Here is a 15,927-nt window from a genome sequence, read left to right as displayed (position 1 = left end):
TATCCATGAGTCGCTACTCGCTTTAAATGGACAAATTAATATTGAATTCGACGAGGCTTTGCCAAATTAAACTGGTCGTTTTAGACATGTTAGTCAAATATATAGGTTAAGTTAACAACATATATATTTAGCTCACTGATGAGCTCAAGTCTCCTCTTAGAATGAGAGGGTTCAGCTAGTAGTCTACCACAATGCGGATTGGCAGACTTCACACACGTAAAGAATTCAAAAAACATCTCGGGTATGCAGATTTCCTCACGATGTTTTTCCTTTATCGATTGAGACACGTGATTTCTTAAGATATATTTTAGTTCTGGATCAAATAGCCAACTTAAAAATTCTGGACATCCCAGTACCTCCAGATTGTATTAAAAACCATCTTTTAAAATATTTGGGCCTTCTTAACCATAAACATACCTTATTTGTGCTCTTATATAGATACATCATAGTAAACTATCAATAAGTAAAATTGAAAATTTTAAAGAAACCCCCTAAGGTCAAAAAATTGTTAATTACACTCTCGATCAAGTCATTAATATACTCTTTCAGTGCGCTTTCATTTGAGACCCCACTCCAGTATATTTGCAGACAGTATTTCGGTTATTCCCCATTTTCTTCACCAAAACTTTTAAATGGCTCAACCGATTTTCATCAAACATGTCTGAACCTGTTTGATTAACCGATTTAATGTCTGCAATAATATAATATAATATAGACTAAGAACACACGCACATAAGTCACCTTTCATACAAAAAAAACTAAATTGAAATCCGTTCGGGAGCTATGGCGCCACAGACATACAAACAAACAGACACGTCAAACTTATAATACCTCTCTTTTTGCGCCGGGGGTTAATAAAAATTACAAATTATCAGCTAGTTAGATTAGGCTACCTTATTATTATGAGCAATCTCCTCAATATAATATCTCTTCCAGGCAACCTTGATGATCATACTAAAAAAAAATATATCGTCTAGAAAATTTTCTTTCAAAGAAAACATATTTTATTCATGATTTTCTCTCATATTAATTAGCAAATGCATTGATTTTGTTGAATCATATCGAAGACGTTGAAACTAGAAGTAGCTAGAAGTAAGAACATTCAAGTTATTAATTCAATTAGAAAGTTTGCCGTATGTACGTCAGTAGGCGAAACTATAGCGAGGTCTGTGTTACACGAGCTCTATACAAGATGCTCTAACTTTGAAGTTTACTTCTCAGCCACAGAATAAAGAATGATCCAGAATGAGTCTTTACAGCATGGTGAAGCCGGTGAAAACAAACGTTACGCGGCTCCTTGACATCCGCATCATGGGCGTGCACTTCATAGATGTAAAAATGCACTGCTTATCCTAAGGACTCAATTCAAACTCATGTCTGTTTGTTGTTACAAGGAATTTTCCAATTTTTACGTATAGTGCTTACCCTAGTTAAAAACCTTATGTACGCCGCTGATCCGCATATACAAACTTTTTCTATAATTTGAAAAATAAACACTAACAGCAATTAATAATCAATAACTACCAATGAAAATTACTCCATCTTATTTGTTTAGTTTTTGTAAACAGTTTTTTAAAATATTTAAAAATAAAAGACGGCAATTTTCATGATGAGATTGAAAATTACTGATGCGACGCTTCGTGTACTGACTCGCGAATGTATTCGTTTTTGGATTTTGTATTTGGAAGCGTCGTATTCCGTGCGCTCTATCTGCCTTAATTCCTTAATCTGTGTTCTCAGGTAAAACGCCCGGAAACTTTAAAGATACTAATAGACAAATAGTTATGGATCGAACGAAGTTTTAAGTAAAGTTACGAATATGTTATAACTTATAAACTCTATTGTTGGTAACTCTATTCCTTGCACCAGAGTGATTTTTGTATTTTTGTTTCTCTCAGACTAAATCTATACTATACGTAAACAGGATAGATTTGATTGTTTGCTTGCATTGAATATGCTCTGAAACTATTGAACCGATTTGAAAAATTCTTTCACTGTTGGGAAGCAACACTATCCTCGAATGTTATAGGATATAATTTTTTTCCGTATTCCGACAGGAACGGGAACCACGCAGGTGAAACCGCGCGGCGTCTACGAGTGTCTTATAAGAATCCGTACTTGATGGTCCAGTGTTTAGCTTTTGTGTGTGAAAGGACCTTAAAAACATGTTCATAAATCATAGCTAATTGCTTATAACTGGTTTCTAAGCAAAGGTTTTAAACGGGTTTCGATATTACACACCTCCATAATTATAACTCTAAATAACTTTTTAAGCTACTGTTACACATGCTCATTTCAAGCACGAAAGCATGCTAATATTGAGCAGTTGCTACTTATTAGCATGTGTTTCGCGACATTGCTAATATTTAGCATGCTTATTTCGAGCTATCAAGTATCAACAGTCGTGCTATTTATGAGCAGGGTGAAGGGGGCGTGCTTTTAGCGCATCTGAACAGGTTTACTTATTGAGTATGCTAATCGATCAGGATTGATATTCTGGATTCTCTTCACCTTCATATCTCCCTGTTTAACACGATACTATAGACAGAGGGCGATAGTTACAAATTAGCATGTGTAATTGGAATGTTTGATTTGAGCATGCTCGTATGGAGCATACTTAATAGCATGCTATTTTAGAGCATGTGTACATTTACGATGCGATTGTGCTTTGCTGACGTTAATCTCACCCTGTGTTACAATAAAAACAAACAGGAAAAGTAGGTAAAGAAAAAACAAATACAATTTCCAAACATTTCGCGTCGATAATTCGACTCTAGGGGTATCAGTACAATCATAAAACTTTTTATATTGTCATATCAAATGGGCCTTTTACGAGCCCTTCGGTGCCCACGCTTTTACGTCCGATAGTGTTCTAAAAGACATCGCAAAGTCACTTGGGAGCAGTTGTACCAACACTATATTATTATTTTCCAGATCACACGTTAAAGTGGCTACAATCTCAGCCTTTTTTTTTATTCTTTACAAGTTAGCCCTTGACTACAATCTCACTTGATGGTAAGTGATGATGCAGTCTAAGATGGAAGCGGGCTAACTTGTTAGGAGGAGGATGAAAATCCACAGCCCTTTCGGTTTCTACACGGCATCGTACCGGAACGCTAAATCGCTTGGCGGTACGTCTTTGCCGGTAGGGTAGCAACTAGCCGCAGCCGAAGCCTCCCACCAGCCAGACCTAGACAAATTAAGAAAATCTCAATCTGCCCAGCCGGGGATCGAACCCAGGACCTCCGTTTTGTAAATCCACCGCGCATACCACTGCGCCACGGAGGCCGTCAAGCCTACTCCAGTTACTTTGCTCAAGTCGTGAATGGGGATGATGACTATGGTCGTTTAAAAATTGATTTTTATGAGACATTCGGGTAAATAAGGTCAATGTTAACTAATTTTTACGTAAAAAGTTTATTGTCTGGATGGTTGCAAAATAAATAAGATTATAAAATTTCTAAATCTTTTAACAATCTTTTATCGTAATTAGATGAAAATTCATACAGTTTTAGCTTCCTCACATTAAACATGACATTATTTTCAGTACGTGAACTTTATACATAAACGAACAAATAGCAAAGATATTTGTAATTTTGTTTGAACGCCTATACAAATCTAACGACGTTATGACGTCATTAATACGTGACATTTTCTATGGGGCGTTTTTTAGGGATCTGAAGCAAATATGACTACTTAAATCTCTGTAGCTCCGAAAGTAATGATCGCAGATACCCTCTTACTTCTATAAAATTGCTTTATGTACTATTAGCATACTCTTAGTTTGTATACAATTTAAAAAACTGTCATGATCCCTAGTCAAAATTCTCATCCATTCTACTGGATATTATACTCCCCCAGAGATTTCGCCCCCGCATTTCACTTTCGCTGCTAATGTAGCTTTCCATTGTTAAAGAAAATTTTAAAATGCGTTAATTGTTTAGGCGTAAAATGTTAGTATGTATTATGTAGAATAAAACCTATATTCTTACGTATGAGCGGCTACGGTCAGTGAATACTGGGTCCCAGGTCCTGGAGTTGTAGTTAAGTAGGTAATAGAAGCTTTTTACACATTTAGAAGCATATCCATACTAATATTAGAAATGTGAAAGTGTGTGTGCCTCAGTTGTTAGTTTGTCTGTCTTTCACGGCAAAACGGAGCGGCGAATTGACGTGTTTTTTTAAGTGGAGATAGTTGAAAGGATGGAGAGTGACATAGCCTCCTTTTTTTCCTTTCTAACCTCCACTTCCCTAAAATGGGGGATGGAAGTTTGTATGGAGCATTTGTAGTCTAGAGGTAGGTAGCTTCCCTATCTAACAATCTACTATCTACTATCCGTATAAAGGGCATATTATTCCGTCAACTAATCGCTCCAATAAAAGGAATTTTAATGCCTAGAAAGCTTCGGAACATCAACAGGCGTTTGCCTTTTACCATTTAAGGCAGCTAAGAATATAATTGAACCCAATATACCAGAGATACGTTACAAAATAAGGAATTGTATAGGTTTTTTATCCCTTCTTTGTACTTTTGTAGGTAGACAAACACTGGATGGTTTCCTCGATGTATTATTTATAGCCTCGTTGGTCTTCATAGGTCTATGAAGCACGAGGACGAAGGTTCGAGTTCTGATTGTGGCCACAAAAATCTGAACTTTCCTTTCTTTTAAAAAAAATACAGTATAAAACCTTAGCCCGTGGTTTGGTAATTACTGGAATTACACAACCTTGCTTCGGAGAACAAGTTAAGGCCATTATCATCAACATCTGATATTAGTTCGATATCGTTATCAACCTAACCCGTCATTCCGAGCTGCATGGTGGGTCAAAGCTCCATATTACTTGACATACAAAGATGAAATTTAGCAGGGAGGTAGCCTTAAGTTGGTAGGTGTCCACAAAGAACGGATTTTGCGATAGGGCCGGATTAAGGACGTATAAAGGCGGACGAAGTGGCAGGCTCCTGCTAGTAATCAAATAATGTTGATTCTCAATATGCGCCTGTGTACACAGCCCTTAGTAACAAGTTTTAATGAAACACAGCATGGTACGAGTAACTCTATGCAGACAAATTTACTGCTGTCGCTTTCTCAAGTTTCTAAGTATCATGTTTTTAGATTAGACCTCTCAGAAGGTAACTTAAGTGTTCAAGTTCGCTATACTGAGCGCAATAAAAGTGTATGTAAAACATGTTTAGCGCTGTAAAATATTCCGAGAATTTCTCGGCATAAAAAGTAGAAACGAATGAAATTCGTCCTTGTTTTTTTGTTGGAACAAAAGCAATCGATTCGCAAGTTCACGCGTATCGGGAACAATAAAAATACTCTTTTCATTAAATGAACTTTATTTATTTATTATTCAATTAAATTGAGCTTAAATTAAAAATAAAAATTAATAAATATCAGTTCAGTGTGACGTTTATTCAATCAACAATGTTTACTTTAACTTGTTCCAACAATTTCGATTTGGTTCTGTTTATTTTCTTATACTTAGGATTCGCCTTCACAGATCTTCTGATACTGCTTCTAGTCATGACCCTGTCGAATATTTCTTCACTGGTGTCTTCGCTTCCATCATCAGAGAAGTGGTTGTTCATACTATCGTTCATTTTCTTTGTAGGTCTTAGTAAAACAGGTTCCGTCGTATCATCAGAAAACACACTATCTTCGAATGTTCGGTCATCATCGCTCGTAACCTTATCATTACTAAATTGACGCAGTAATACCCTGGTTTCTGTGCATGGTACTTCTAAGTTCTTCTTTTTCTCCTCCTTCTTTTTAGCACCTTCTCGATTACTCGGTTTGTATTTCATTGGAGAAAAATCTACTCTACGCAGAAAACTGATTGGATCTGCGAATCGCCGACTGTACTTTCTTGTTGTTTTTGTTTCAGCCTTTACTGGTTCAGGTTTATCTATACTGTCATCATTTTCCATTGCAATTCCTGAGTCAGAATTCGATTCAATGGTTATTTCTGGAACAATACATTCTTCTTTTAGTTTCAGTTTTTGATTAAGATCATCAATTATTTGTTGTTGTTTTAGAATAATTTCATCTTTTTGTGTTAATTGATTTTTTACCGCTTCCGTTCTTAAAGCTAGATTTAGTTCATACTTTTGCAGTTCACTGGATAAATATTCAAGTTCTTTTGATCTATTCATTTCTAATTTCTTTATGACTTCTGTTTGTTTTACGTATGATTCCTTCATTTTCGCTATTTCCTTTTTGTGTGATAATTTGAGGAATGTGATTATGTTAATAGCTTCCTGCAAAGTCGCTGGCTCCATCTCATTCTTCGCACTATTTGACATTTTCTTTACTGCTAGGTCTGTAACAAAGAAACTTGAATTAAAATATTTGCATGATATCATTACATTACATTACAATGTGATAAAGTTTTAATAAAACCTAGCTGCTGCACTGCTGATGCATAGAAATACAATAAATTGTTAAATCTTATATCTTATAAACTCAATGATTTAATAGGAAACGTACCTACAATTGATGTAGTTGTTAATTTATTTTTAATAGATTTACAATTACCAGTGTCAATTCTAATTGCTTTTTAAGCAGCACAAATCTGTTACCTTTGGTAATAAACAAATGGTTTCTAGAAAGTTGTCAAACTACAACACTAAACAGTAGCATGCAATGGATGCAAGCATAACCATTTATACAATATATCGTGGTATATTGTACAAATGAATGTTACTAATATTATAATTAATGAACACAGTTATAGGTACTGTAAAGTAACTTTTCTATAGTTTTTTTAGTTTACAAGTGTTGTTGTTTCATCCAAATTTTGAATAAAAAATGTGACATTCATTTCGTAACACTTAGCTATTTTTAAGCAACAGCATCATTGGATTGCATAAATCCAATTAAAATCTCAACATCGGCTTTTGAACCCATTTTTTTTTTCAGGTTGTTTTATTCAATTAAGCCATGCCCAATTGCTGTATTGTGAATATGTGAACCATAACGAACGGAATGTTGGTGCGTATTTTTGTAAATAGGTACAATTTTGGACATTAGGGTCAGGGCTTTTAGGCTACAGGCGATTGGAACAGTAGAATCCATTGCGACGAATCCAAAACAATATTTTTTGTATGTAATATTTGAAAGCAAACCATTATTAGGTACTTTTATAGTTCTAATATTATGCAATAAATCAAGTATTGTAGTTAATTGTTGTTTGTAGTTCTAGAGTCATAATTAACCAATATTTTCTAGAGTTTAGCGATTTAATTTGCCCGTGTAAATCCATCTTCACTTTGTTATTTAATGTATCTTTAACATGACAAATCGATTTATCCCACTATATAAAATTACAAAGAGACTAGCGGACCCGGTCAACCTTCGCTTTGACTTATGTGCACTTCTCCTCTATCCCTACCCTACACTACCCTACTCCTACCCTTACCTTACCCCACCCCTACGTATTACCCTTACCCTGCCCCTGAATTCTGTGGTTACAAAATTCGACCGATATTATGCAAACTTTATACAACGTGTCCCAAAATTCAACGATAAGCGGGCGCCAAAAGATTGACCTGCTCATGAGCACTTAAGGAAAAATAATAAAAAAAATATACCTAAATTTTTTTTTTAGTTACAAAATAAATTTTAAAATTCTTTGAAAATTTACACCTTGTATGATATTTTGAACTACCGCAGCTACAATTTCTTAAATATGCTTAAGATTTTTTTTGTATCGGAACCTAAGTAGTACTACTATTCACCACAACTCTTAAAAACACCACAATGCCCGCAGTTTTTACACAAAAAAAAATCAAAATATTTTTTTTCCCTCAAATTTTTAAAGATTTTTACTTTCAGTCTACTTTGACTCATGGTCTTGCAAAAAAAAGTATGAACACCGCTATGGCAAGTTATTTTCAAAGTTGACGCAACTAATCAAGATTTCAAAATAGTATAATACCCTAGGATAACTAGTCACAAAAAAAAATATGCGTACCATTTGTAAACAAGAACCAAATTTCTTAATTGTTCTTGTTGTTAGTAATAAATTTTACTATGTTCCAAAAATGTGTTTGTTATTTTAATTACACAACATTAAAGTAAATGTTCGAATTGTTTTCCACCGGCATTAATACAGGCACGACATCGCCTTAAAAACGACCGTTTTATTTTTCGCGCATATCTTCTAGCATTGATATGTGCCGCAGCCTGAGTGATTTTTTGCCGAAGCTCGTCCAATGTCGTAATCGGTTTTGCGTAGATCCTGTCTTTGAGACAACCCCAATAAAAGAAATCCAGGGGGTTTAGGTCGGGTGATCGGGGTGGCCATAGGATAGGACCAAGTCGCCCGATCCAACGCCCCGGATACTCGTGGTCTAGGTATTGTCTCACAGGACGAGCGTAGTGAGCTGGGCAACCATCATTTTGATACCACATATTTTGAAGGTCGCTTAGGGGGACGTCTTCTAGTAATTCTTGCAAATCATTTTGTAAAAAGTTCAAATAACTGTCCCCATCTAAGTTTCCTTGTAATTCAAAAGTCCCAATCACTTTTCCATTTAAAATGCCCGTCCATAAGTTGACCTTAAATTGATATTGGGATTTGTCTTCTCTCATCAGGTGCGGATTCTCATTGCTCCAGCTGTGTAGGTTGTGAAGATTTAAATAGCCATCTTTCTTGCAGGTTGTTTCATCCGACCATAGTACTTTATCCAAGAACTGAGGATCTTCCCGATGCTTTTGAAGCATCACTCGGCAAAATGCGATCCGCAGTGGATAGTCCCGTGATAGTAACGTTTGTACACGTCTGTAATGATATGGGTGTAGCCGATGACGTTTTAGTATTCGATGTGCTGAACTTTTTGGGATTCCCGTAGCTGCTTCTATGGCACGCACTGAGGTAGTTGAATCAATGTTTATTTCATTGAGAACTTCTTCATCGCATTCCGATCTAGGTCTTCCAGCGTTTCTTCTAGCTGACGGCAAACGACCCTCCGAAAACGCTTGATGCACATTCATAAATACCCGATAATCTGGATATCTTTGAGCGTTTGGGTACCTTTCTCGATACAATCTGCTAGCAGCGTTAGCATTGCACCGACATTCTCCATAAATGAGATGCATGTTAGCGTATTCCATCGGCGTGTATGGTTGCGGCATGATAACGCTAAACAGTCCAAAATACACCAAAAGTCCAATTCACAAAACACAGGCACAGTCCAAAATAATGCCAGGTCAGTTCAGTTTGCAGATCACTTAAGTCCAGTCCAAAATGCAAAGCCAAAAGTCGTTAGTACGAGAGCCACGTCAATTGAATACGGAAAGTTGCGCAGTAAACAAAGGAGCAGAGCGTACTGACTTGCTGGGAACAGGATTTTCTTTACCTGCATCATTGTCATTCAACAAAGAACATCTGTCTATCCCTCTCTAACGTATACTTATCGCTATCTTTCTCTCTCTCTCTCTCTTATTTTTAAATGTTATCGTTCGTTCCATTAAAATTCTAGGAAATTGCAACGTATGACTCACATCATTTTGTGCATAAAGTAAAAGTGATTTCTAGGAGCAAAAACATTTTAGAAATTTAGTTCTTGTTTACAAATGGTACGCATATTTTTTTTTTGCGACTAGTTATCCTAGGGTATTATACTATTTTGAAATCTTGATTAGTTGCGTCAACTTTGAAAATAACTTGCCATAGCGGTGTTCATACTTTTTTTTGCAAGACCATGAGTCAAAGTAGACTGAAAGTAAAAATCTTTAAAAATTTGAGGGAAAAAAAATATTTTGATATTTTTTTGTGTAAAAACTGCGGGCATTGTGGTGTTTTTAAGAGTTGTGGTGAATAGTAGTACTACTTAGGTTCCGATACAAAAAAAATCTTAAGCATATTTAAGAAATTGTAGCTGCGGTAGTTCAAAATATCATACAAGGTGTAAATTTTCAAAGAATTTTAAAATTTATTTTGTAACTAAAAAAAAAATTTAGGTATATTTTTTTTATTATTTTTCCTTAAGTGCTCATGAGCAGGTCAATCTTTTGGCGCCCGCTTATCGTTGAATTTTGGGACACGTTGTATAAACCATCTACTAAATAGTCGAAACAAAGCCTAACATTTGGTTTGGATAGCCCGTTCTTGAGTTATAAAATTAGAACGAAAAGTGGCATTGATTTTTAGAGATAACTAGCGGACGCCCGCGACTTCGTCCGCGTGGAACTCGATGTAAACTTTCAACTACTCCTACCCTACCCAACCCCTACCCTACCCCAACCTTTTCCTGAATTTTCTTTGCTATAAACCTCACGGAGCCCGAGACCTTTCCAATTAATGCAAAACCGTGGAAATCGGTTAGCGCTTTTTGGAGTTATAGCGTCAGGAAGGAAAACCCGACTTATTTTTATATAGTAGATTACTAATCGATCACTATACTTTAGTGTATCGCTGAGTATGAGACGTATAGTGAATATAGTATAGAACGAATTCCTCGAATGCCGACAATGTTTATATCTAACCGTGCACCGGTCCCATTGATATAATAATAAAGCATTGTTCACACGAATTGACCTTTTCCAAACAAAACAGCTGATATTTTCGTTTCATATCCTCGATCACATATTGTATCACTTGCAGGGCCGTTCGGTGCGGCAGAACTCATATTTATATTACAAGCATGTCTAATTGGTCCCGTGGTAAGGATGGCTACGGACAATGAGGTCCAGGGTTCGAATCCCGGGTTATGCCATAAAAAATACGTTATTGGCAATATGTATAAAACAACGCCTAGGAGATAACGTAAAACCGCCGGTCTGCCGTCTCATCGGACTATGAGAGTGAGGGAATAGAGAGTGCACCTGTGCTTGCACACACAATTGTGCACTATTATAACTCCTGCGTATATGGTTAATCTCAAAATGAGATTGAAGGCTGTGGTCTTTGTGATTTTAGACAGTTGTGTTCAAGTACCTATATGTAAATAGTTTTTCTGAACCTAGCCACTTTTTACCAGCTTCCGGGGCTTTTTGGATAAAAGTATTCAGATTTCCTTCTGACGGGTGCCAAGTTTCATATGTCCGTTAGATGCACAATTTGTCAAGTCTGTCAAGTCAAGTTGTTTGTCAAGTCTAATGACAAAGTTGAATTTAGTTTCATCGATTGATGAAGTTTAGTTTGTTAAAAAATAAAACATGCTGATTGATCTTTTGTATTTGTAGTATTTTGTAGTCCGTGGTTTTCTCTGGTATGTTTTTATATGTTGGGTCTATAAATGAATTCAGAATTCGTTCAGTTCAGTTTGAAATATTATGTTCTTAGTTTTCAAAGTTTAGCTTTAATGGAAAATTAAGTTTGTTTTAATTGGTTATTTAATTTTTCATGTTCAGAGCTTAATTTATTCTGGTCAAACAACAATCTTATTCAATTTCGCTACTAGTTTACATCTATTTCAAACTTCTTAACTTTCTGCGTTTGATCTTCGAAAGTTACATATAACCGTCAAAAGTCAACAGTTCACAATAAAATTTAAAACATATTTTTTAAACTATTCAAATTAAATTTATAATAGGTATAAGTTACCTAAATAATTTTTCTGCAATGTTTAAATTTATAAATCTGTTAACTATTAATTTTAAACGTGCGTATAGATGTCTTTTATTTCTATTTATTTTTCTTTGTTCCAAGTCTTAGAAACTAAACAAAATAAAATAAATATTTTAAACAATGCTTTATTTTATGCCTCAATAGCTCTACGTGTAAAGAGGCAAACTCAACACCGAGTGGTTTTAGATTCGATTCCCGCTTGAGCTATTGTCATACCCATTCCTACACAGACTTTATTAATTAGAGGTAAGTAAATAATCTAGATAAGTGGTAATATTTAAAAATAACAAAAAATATTATTTATAAATAAATAATAGAAATAAAAAACAAATTACCTGAAGTTAAAGACCGCGAAAACTGAAAACCAGCACTAATACAATTATCATAAACAAAACACAACACAACTTGTCTGACCGATTGTCCAACACTGACTGAAAGAAAACAATAAATTGCAAGAGGAACTAATTGATCCCTTCATGCACCTATACAAGTCATCTTTACGTTCAAACAATCATCTGCCAAGCAATATTGAACTTTAGAAGTAAAACAATAGGGTTGTAGTTGTTTTAAGGTCGATAATCCCCTATTGTGAGTCAGCCAGCCAGGGCAAGACTACCTGCGTTCCTAAGACCCACCAAACAGGTTCTGGACCAGTTTATAAATAGATTATGGGAGAAAATGCACCGTTGTCTAATAAGAGTAGGTGCAGGTAACTTGTATGTACTTACTTGAAAGTATGCAGTAGGCAATGATAGTTTTATTATAGATAGGTTACGTACCAACAAAATCACCTCAAAACGTGATCCGAATTTAACTACAACTCTGAGCGCACACATGCACAAATGTTGTCTTTAATTCCATTATATATTTATGTATAAGTAGTTTTTACATTTCCTACACACAACTCGACATTGTAGACAATATTTAGGTAAGTATTATTTGTTTAAATAACATTCGTTGTTTAATAAGCGACAAAATGAAATTAAGTAAATTTTCCACATTTTATTCGCCTTAGTTTTGATGCGCTAGTGCCACATCTCTAGTATAAAATATCATTGGCAGTAAGTGTACAACTTTTTATAAAGTATTGAATGTATATTGTGAGAAACAGAGGCTGATAGGTCTTGATATACATGATATACTGCATTCTCAAAAGGCCAAACCTGAGATCATTGAAATAATTTCTCAATAAAACTATTAATAATATCATGAAGTATATACTTGTATTATTAATTACTTGTATATAATTGATGTATATACTATGGTGGATTTACAAGACGGAGGTCCTGGGTTCGATCCCCGGCTGGGTCGATTGAGGCTTTATTAATTGGTCCAGGTCTGGGTGGTTGGAGGCTTCGGACGTAGCTAGTTACCACTCTAAAAACAAAGACGTACCGCCAAGCGATTTAGCGTTCCGGTACGATGTCGTGTAGAAACCGAAAGGGGTGTGGATTTTCATACACCTCCCAACAAGTTAGCTCGCTTCCATCTTAGATTGCATCATCACTTACCATCAGGTGAGAGTGCAGTCAAGGGCCAAGTAACTTTTAAAGAATTTAAAAAAACCGAGACAAGTAGGTATAAAGTGTGGGTGACAGTTCATTTTACTCTAGAAAGTTTGCCGCGATTCACGATAGTTGTAAGTATTATAAACGTCATACGGCAACTGTCATCCGCACCAAGCTACAGCGCACAAACTATAGGTACATTATTTTACAACTTTGATTGGGTACCATCGAAGAGCTCATGCAAGCCGATTCCCGCCAGGTACCTTTATCTATTCCATTCTTAGTCACTGATGGGTACCTATAATTTTGTGCTTACACAAAGGCACTGGCCAAGGTTCATAGATAATACATAAAGAGCTTAAAATTCTGCCTTATTTGCCGTTTTTTTAAATCACGTTATCACTCTATAGATTTTCTTAAACGACAATAATCTTGTAAATATATCTTTGAATTCAAATTCGGCTTACATTTAAAATAAAATGGAAACATTGTTTAAAATTTTTATTCTTACCAATTTTATATTAATATACTTTTATTTTATATTTTCGTAATTTATTTTAATTATTACAGAAAAATCCATGGTTATAGAAATTTATTACACAATAGGGTAATAGCAAAGCTTCTAATGTGAAATTAATTACGGCAAATTGCTTTCATACTTGGAAGGTGTTAATGGAGAAATAATTACTTGCCGAATTTATACAATCTGATGACATGGAAAATACCCGATAGAATATTTTGATATAATAGGTATTTAACTGACCCTTTGGTATACCAAGCCAAGCGATTCAGCTTTCCGGTATGACGTCGTGTAGAAACTGAAAGGAGTGTGGATTTCATCCTACTCCTAACGAGTTACCACTTCCATCTTAGATTGCATCATCACTTACCATCAGGTGAGATTGTAGTCAAGAGCTAACTTGTAGAAAAACCACAAATAAAATAATCTATGCTAAAAATATATAAAGAGGTAAATGTGGTGTCTTAAAGGTAATCTCTGGATGGAAATTGATTTTGAAAATTCTTTTACCACTAGAAAGTCACGTTATTTGTGAGTCTCATATGCTATATATTACCCGCGAATTCCCACAGGAATGAAGGAAGAATGAAATTAAAGGTCAAATAGGTCACCTTCGGCCTCCAATAGTTTAGACCAACCACCCACCACGCACTACAGTACCCATTGGTCTAAGACCCCGCATTAGAAATATATACCCTCATCTGATTCATTAGTGCTATGAAATAAATAATAAAGTTCATTGCAAATAGCTTGCCTAGTTAAATCGCGGCCAAACACATTTATTTTAAAATCCAGGAAACCATGAACCAGATCAAAGGTAATACTTAATTAAGCATAAAATAAGCTTTCAATTGACATAATAGACGAGTAAATAACTGATGAGGTTATTTAGATACCATTACTAAACTGTTTATATCTGGCAACCTCACAGTTGCAGTGTAACAGCAGACAACCTTTACTTTTTCAATTCTTTTGGGTATATACTTTTAACTTGTACATACGATTTTTTAATTAACCAATGAGGAAAGGAGATTATATAAAAAAACATATAATCATTTAATACTGTTTAGAAGCAATTTAACTAGGCAACCTATGTGCAATGTGTCAATGTGAATATTTTTTACCATTTAACAGCTAAGGGTATATATTTCTTATGTGAGATCTTGTACTATACTATACTGTGATAATGTTTAACTCTATAACGGGCGCTATTTGGTAATAATTATTATCGGGACCAACTATTGTTCCCACCAAAGAGACTTCCGATACCGGCATGCTATTTAGAAGTTCCCTATTGGAAATAGAACTACCTTATTCTTCTTAAACAAACCCAGGTTTCGACCCTGACTTCATAGACTGTAGCCGAAGAGATTAACCATCCAAAAAGTCCACGGTAAAGGTAGCATCGCGACCCACGACCGCGACCTGCGACCGCGATCCGCGACTAAACAAATCCCGAGACCGTGTCGCGCGACCACCTTTGTTTATAGCCCGGTCAAATTAAACCAAAAAATAAGAGTAAAGTTACCTAAATTCCCACCAAGCTGAAAATCGGTAAGGTTGTTTAAAATATCATAAAAAACAAAATTTGAAAGTTCCCCATCTTTCTCCTGTAAGGAAAAAAATTTATTTAAGGTCAAAGGTCAAAAAAATTAGTTTTTCGCGATTTTCAGCAAAACGGTAAGTTTTATCATAAAAATACCTAGACAAAATTGTAGACCATTAAATTATCTACAAAAAAATTATTAATACTTTTTTTTCTACGAGCCACCGTTTTTGAGATATAACGATTCAAAAAGTTGTAAAAGTTGTGCTCCATATAAATTCATACTAATACTAACCAGTGGGTCGTACGACCCGGTCGGGGTCGCAAGTCGCGGTCGCCAAGAACCGAATGCTACCTCTGTCTCCAAACTACCGAATTCAAACTTAACTAATAGGTAGCAATTTACACAAGAAACTCTGGTTTTACCTAATGTCTTAACTATCTGGAATGTCAGTCAGGTGTAATTGATAACAATGAATGTCCATTCACAAAATTCATTAGCAAGCACTTGTTTAATTGTATTGTTTACGTCTATTGTTGAAGATCATGTCTATGTCGGTGTCTATTTAAGTCAGCCATTGACGGTCAATTATTTTCACGTTTCTAGTCTTAACATAACCACGATAGCCCAGTGGATACTACCTCTGCCTTCGATTCGGCGGGTATTAGTTCGAATCCAGTCCGAGGCATGCTTTTAAGTTATGTATATTTTAAGAAATTAAATATCACGTGTCTCGAACGGTGAAGGAAAAGCAATGTGAAATAACCTGCAA

The 15,927-nt window shown here is 35.3% G+C and overlaps 1 protein-coding gene across 1 annotated transcript; it reads right to left on the bottom strand.

Moving 5' to 3' along the window:
• Positions 1-5,326: 5,326 nt before the first annotated feature.
• On the bottom strand, positions 5,327-12,075 carry LOC112050403 (uncharacterized). Its single transcript, XM_024088666.2, has 2 exons — positions 11,916-12,075; positions 5,327-6,327 (listed from the first exon to the last, which is right to left on the bottom strand). Exon 2 carries the CDS (start codon positions 6,308-6,310, stop codon positions 5,423-5,425), a length of 888 nt encoding a protein of 295 aa, XP_023944434.2. The 5' UTR covers positions 6,311-6,327; positions 11,916-12,075; the 3' UTR covers positions 5,327-5,422.
• Positions 12,076-15,927: the final 3,852 nt, after the last annotated feature.

This window comes from Bicyclus anynana, chromosome 13 (genome assembly GCF_947172395.1).
Source record: "Bicyclus anynana chromosome 13, ilBicAnyn1.1, whole genome shotgun sequence".
Lineage (NCBI taxonomy): Eukaryota > Metazoa > Arthropoda > Insecta > Lepidoptera > Nymphalidae > Bicyclus > Bicyclus anynana.
The sequence above is the reverse complement of the archived record's forward strand: the minus strand, read 5'-3'. Positions and strand labels throughout refer to the sequence as shown.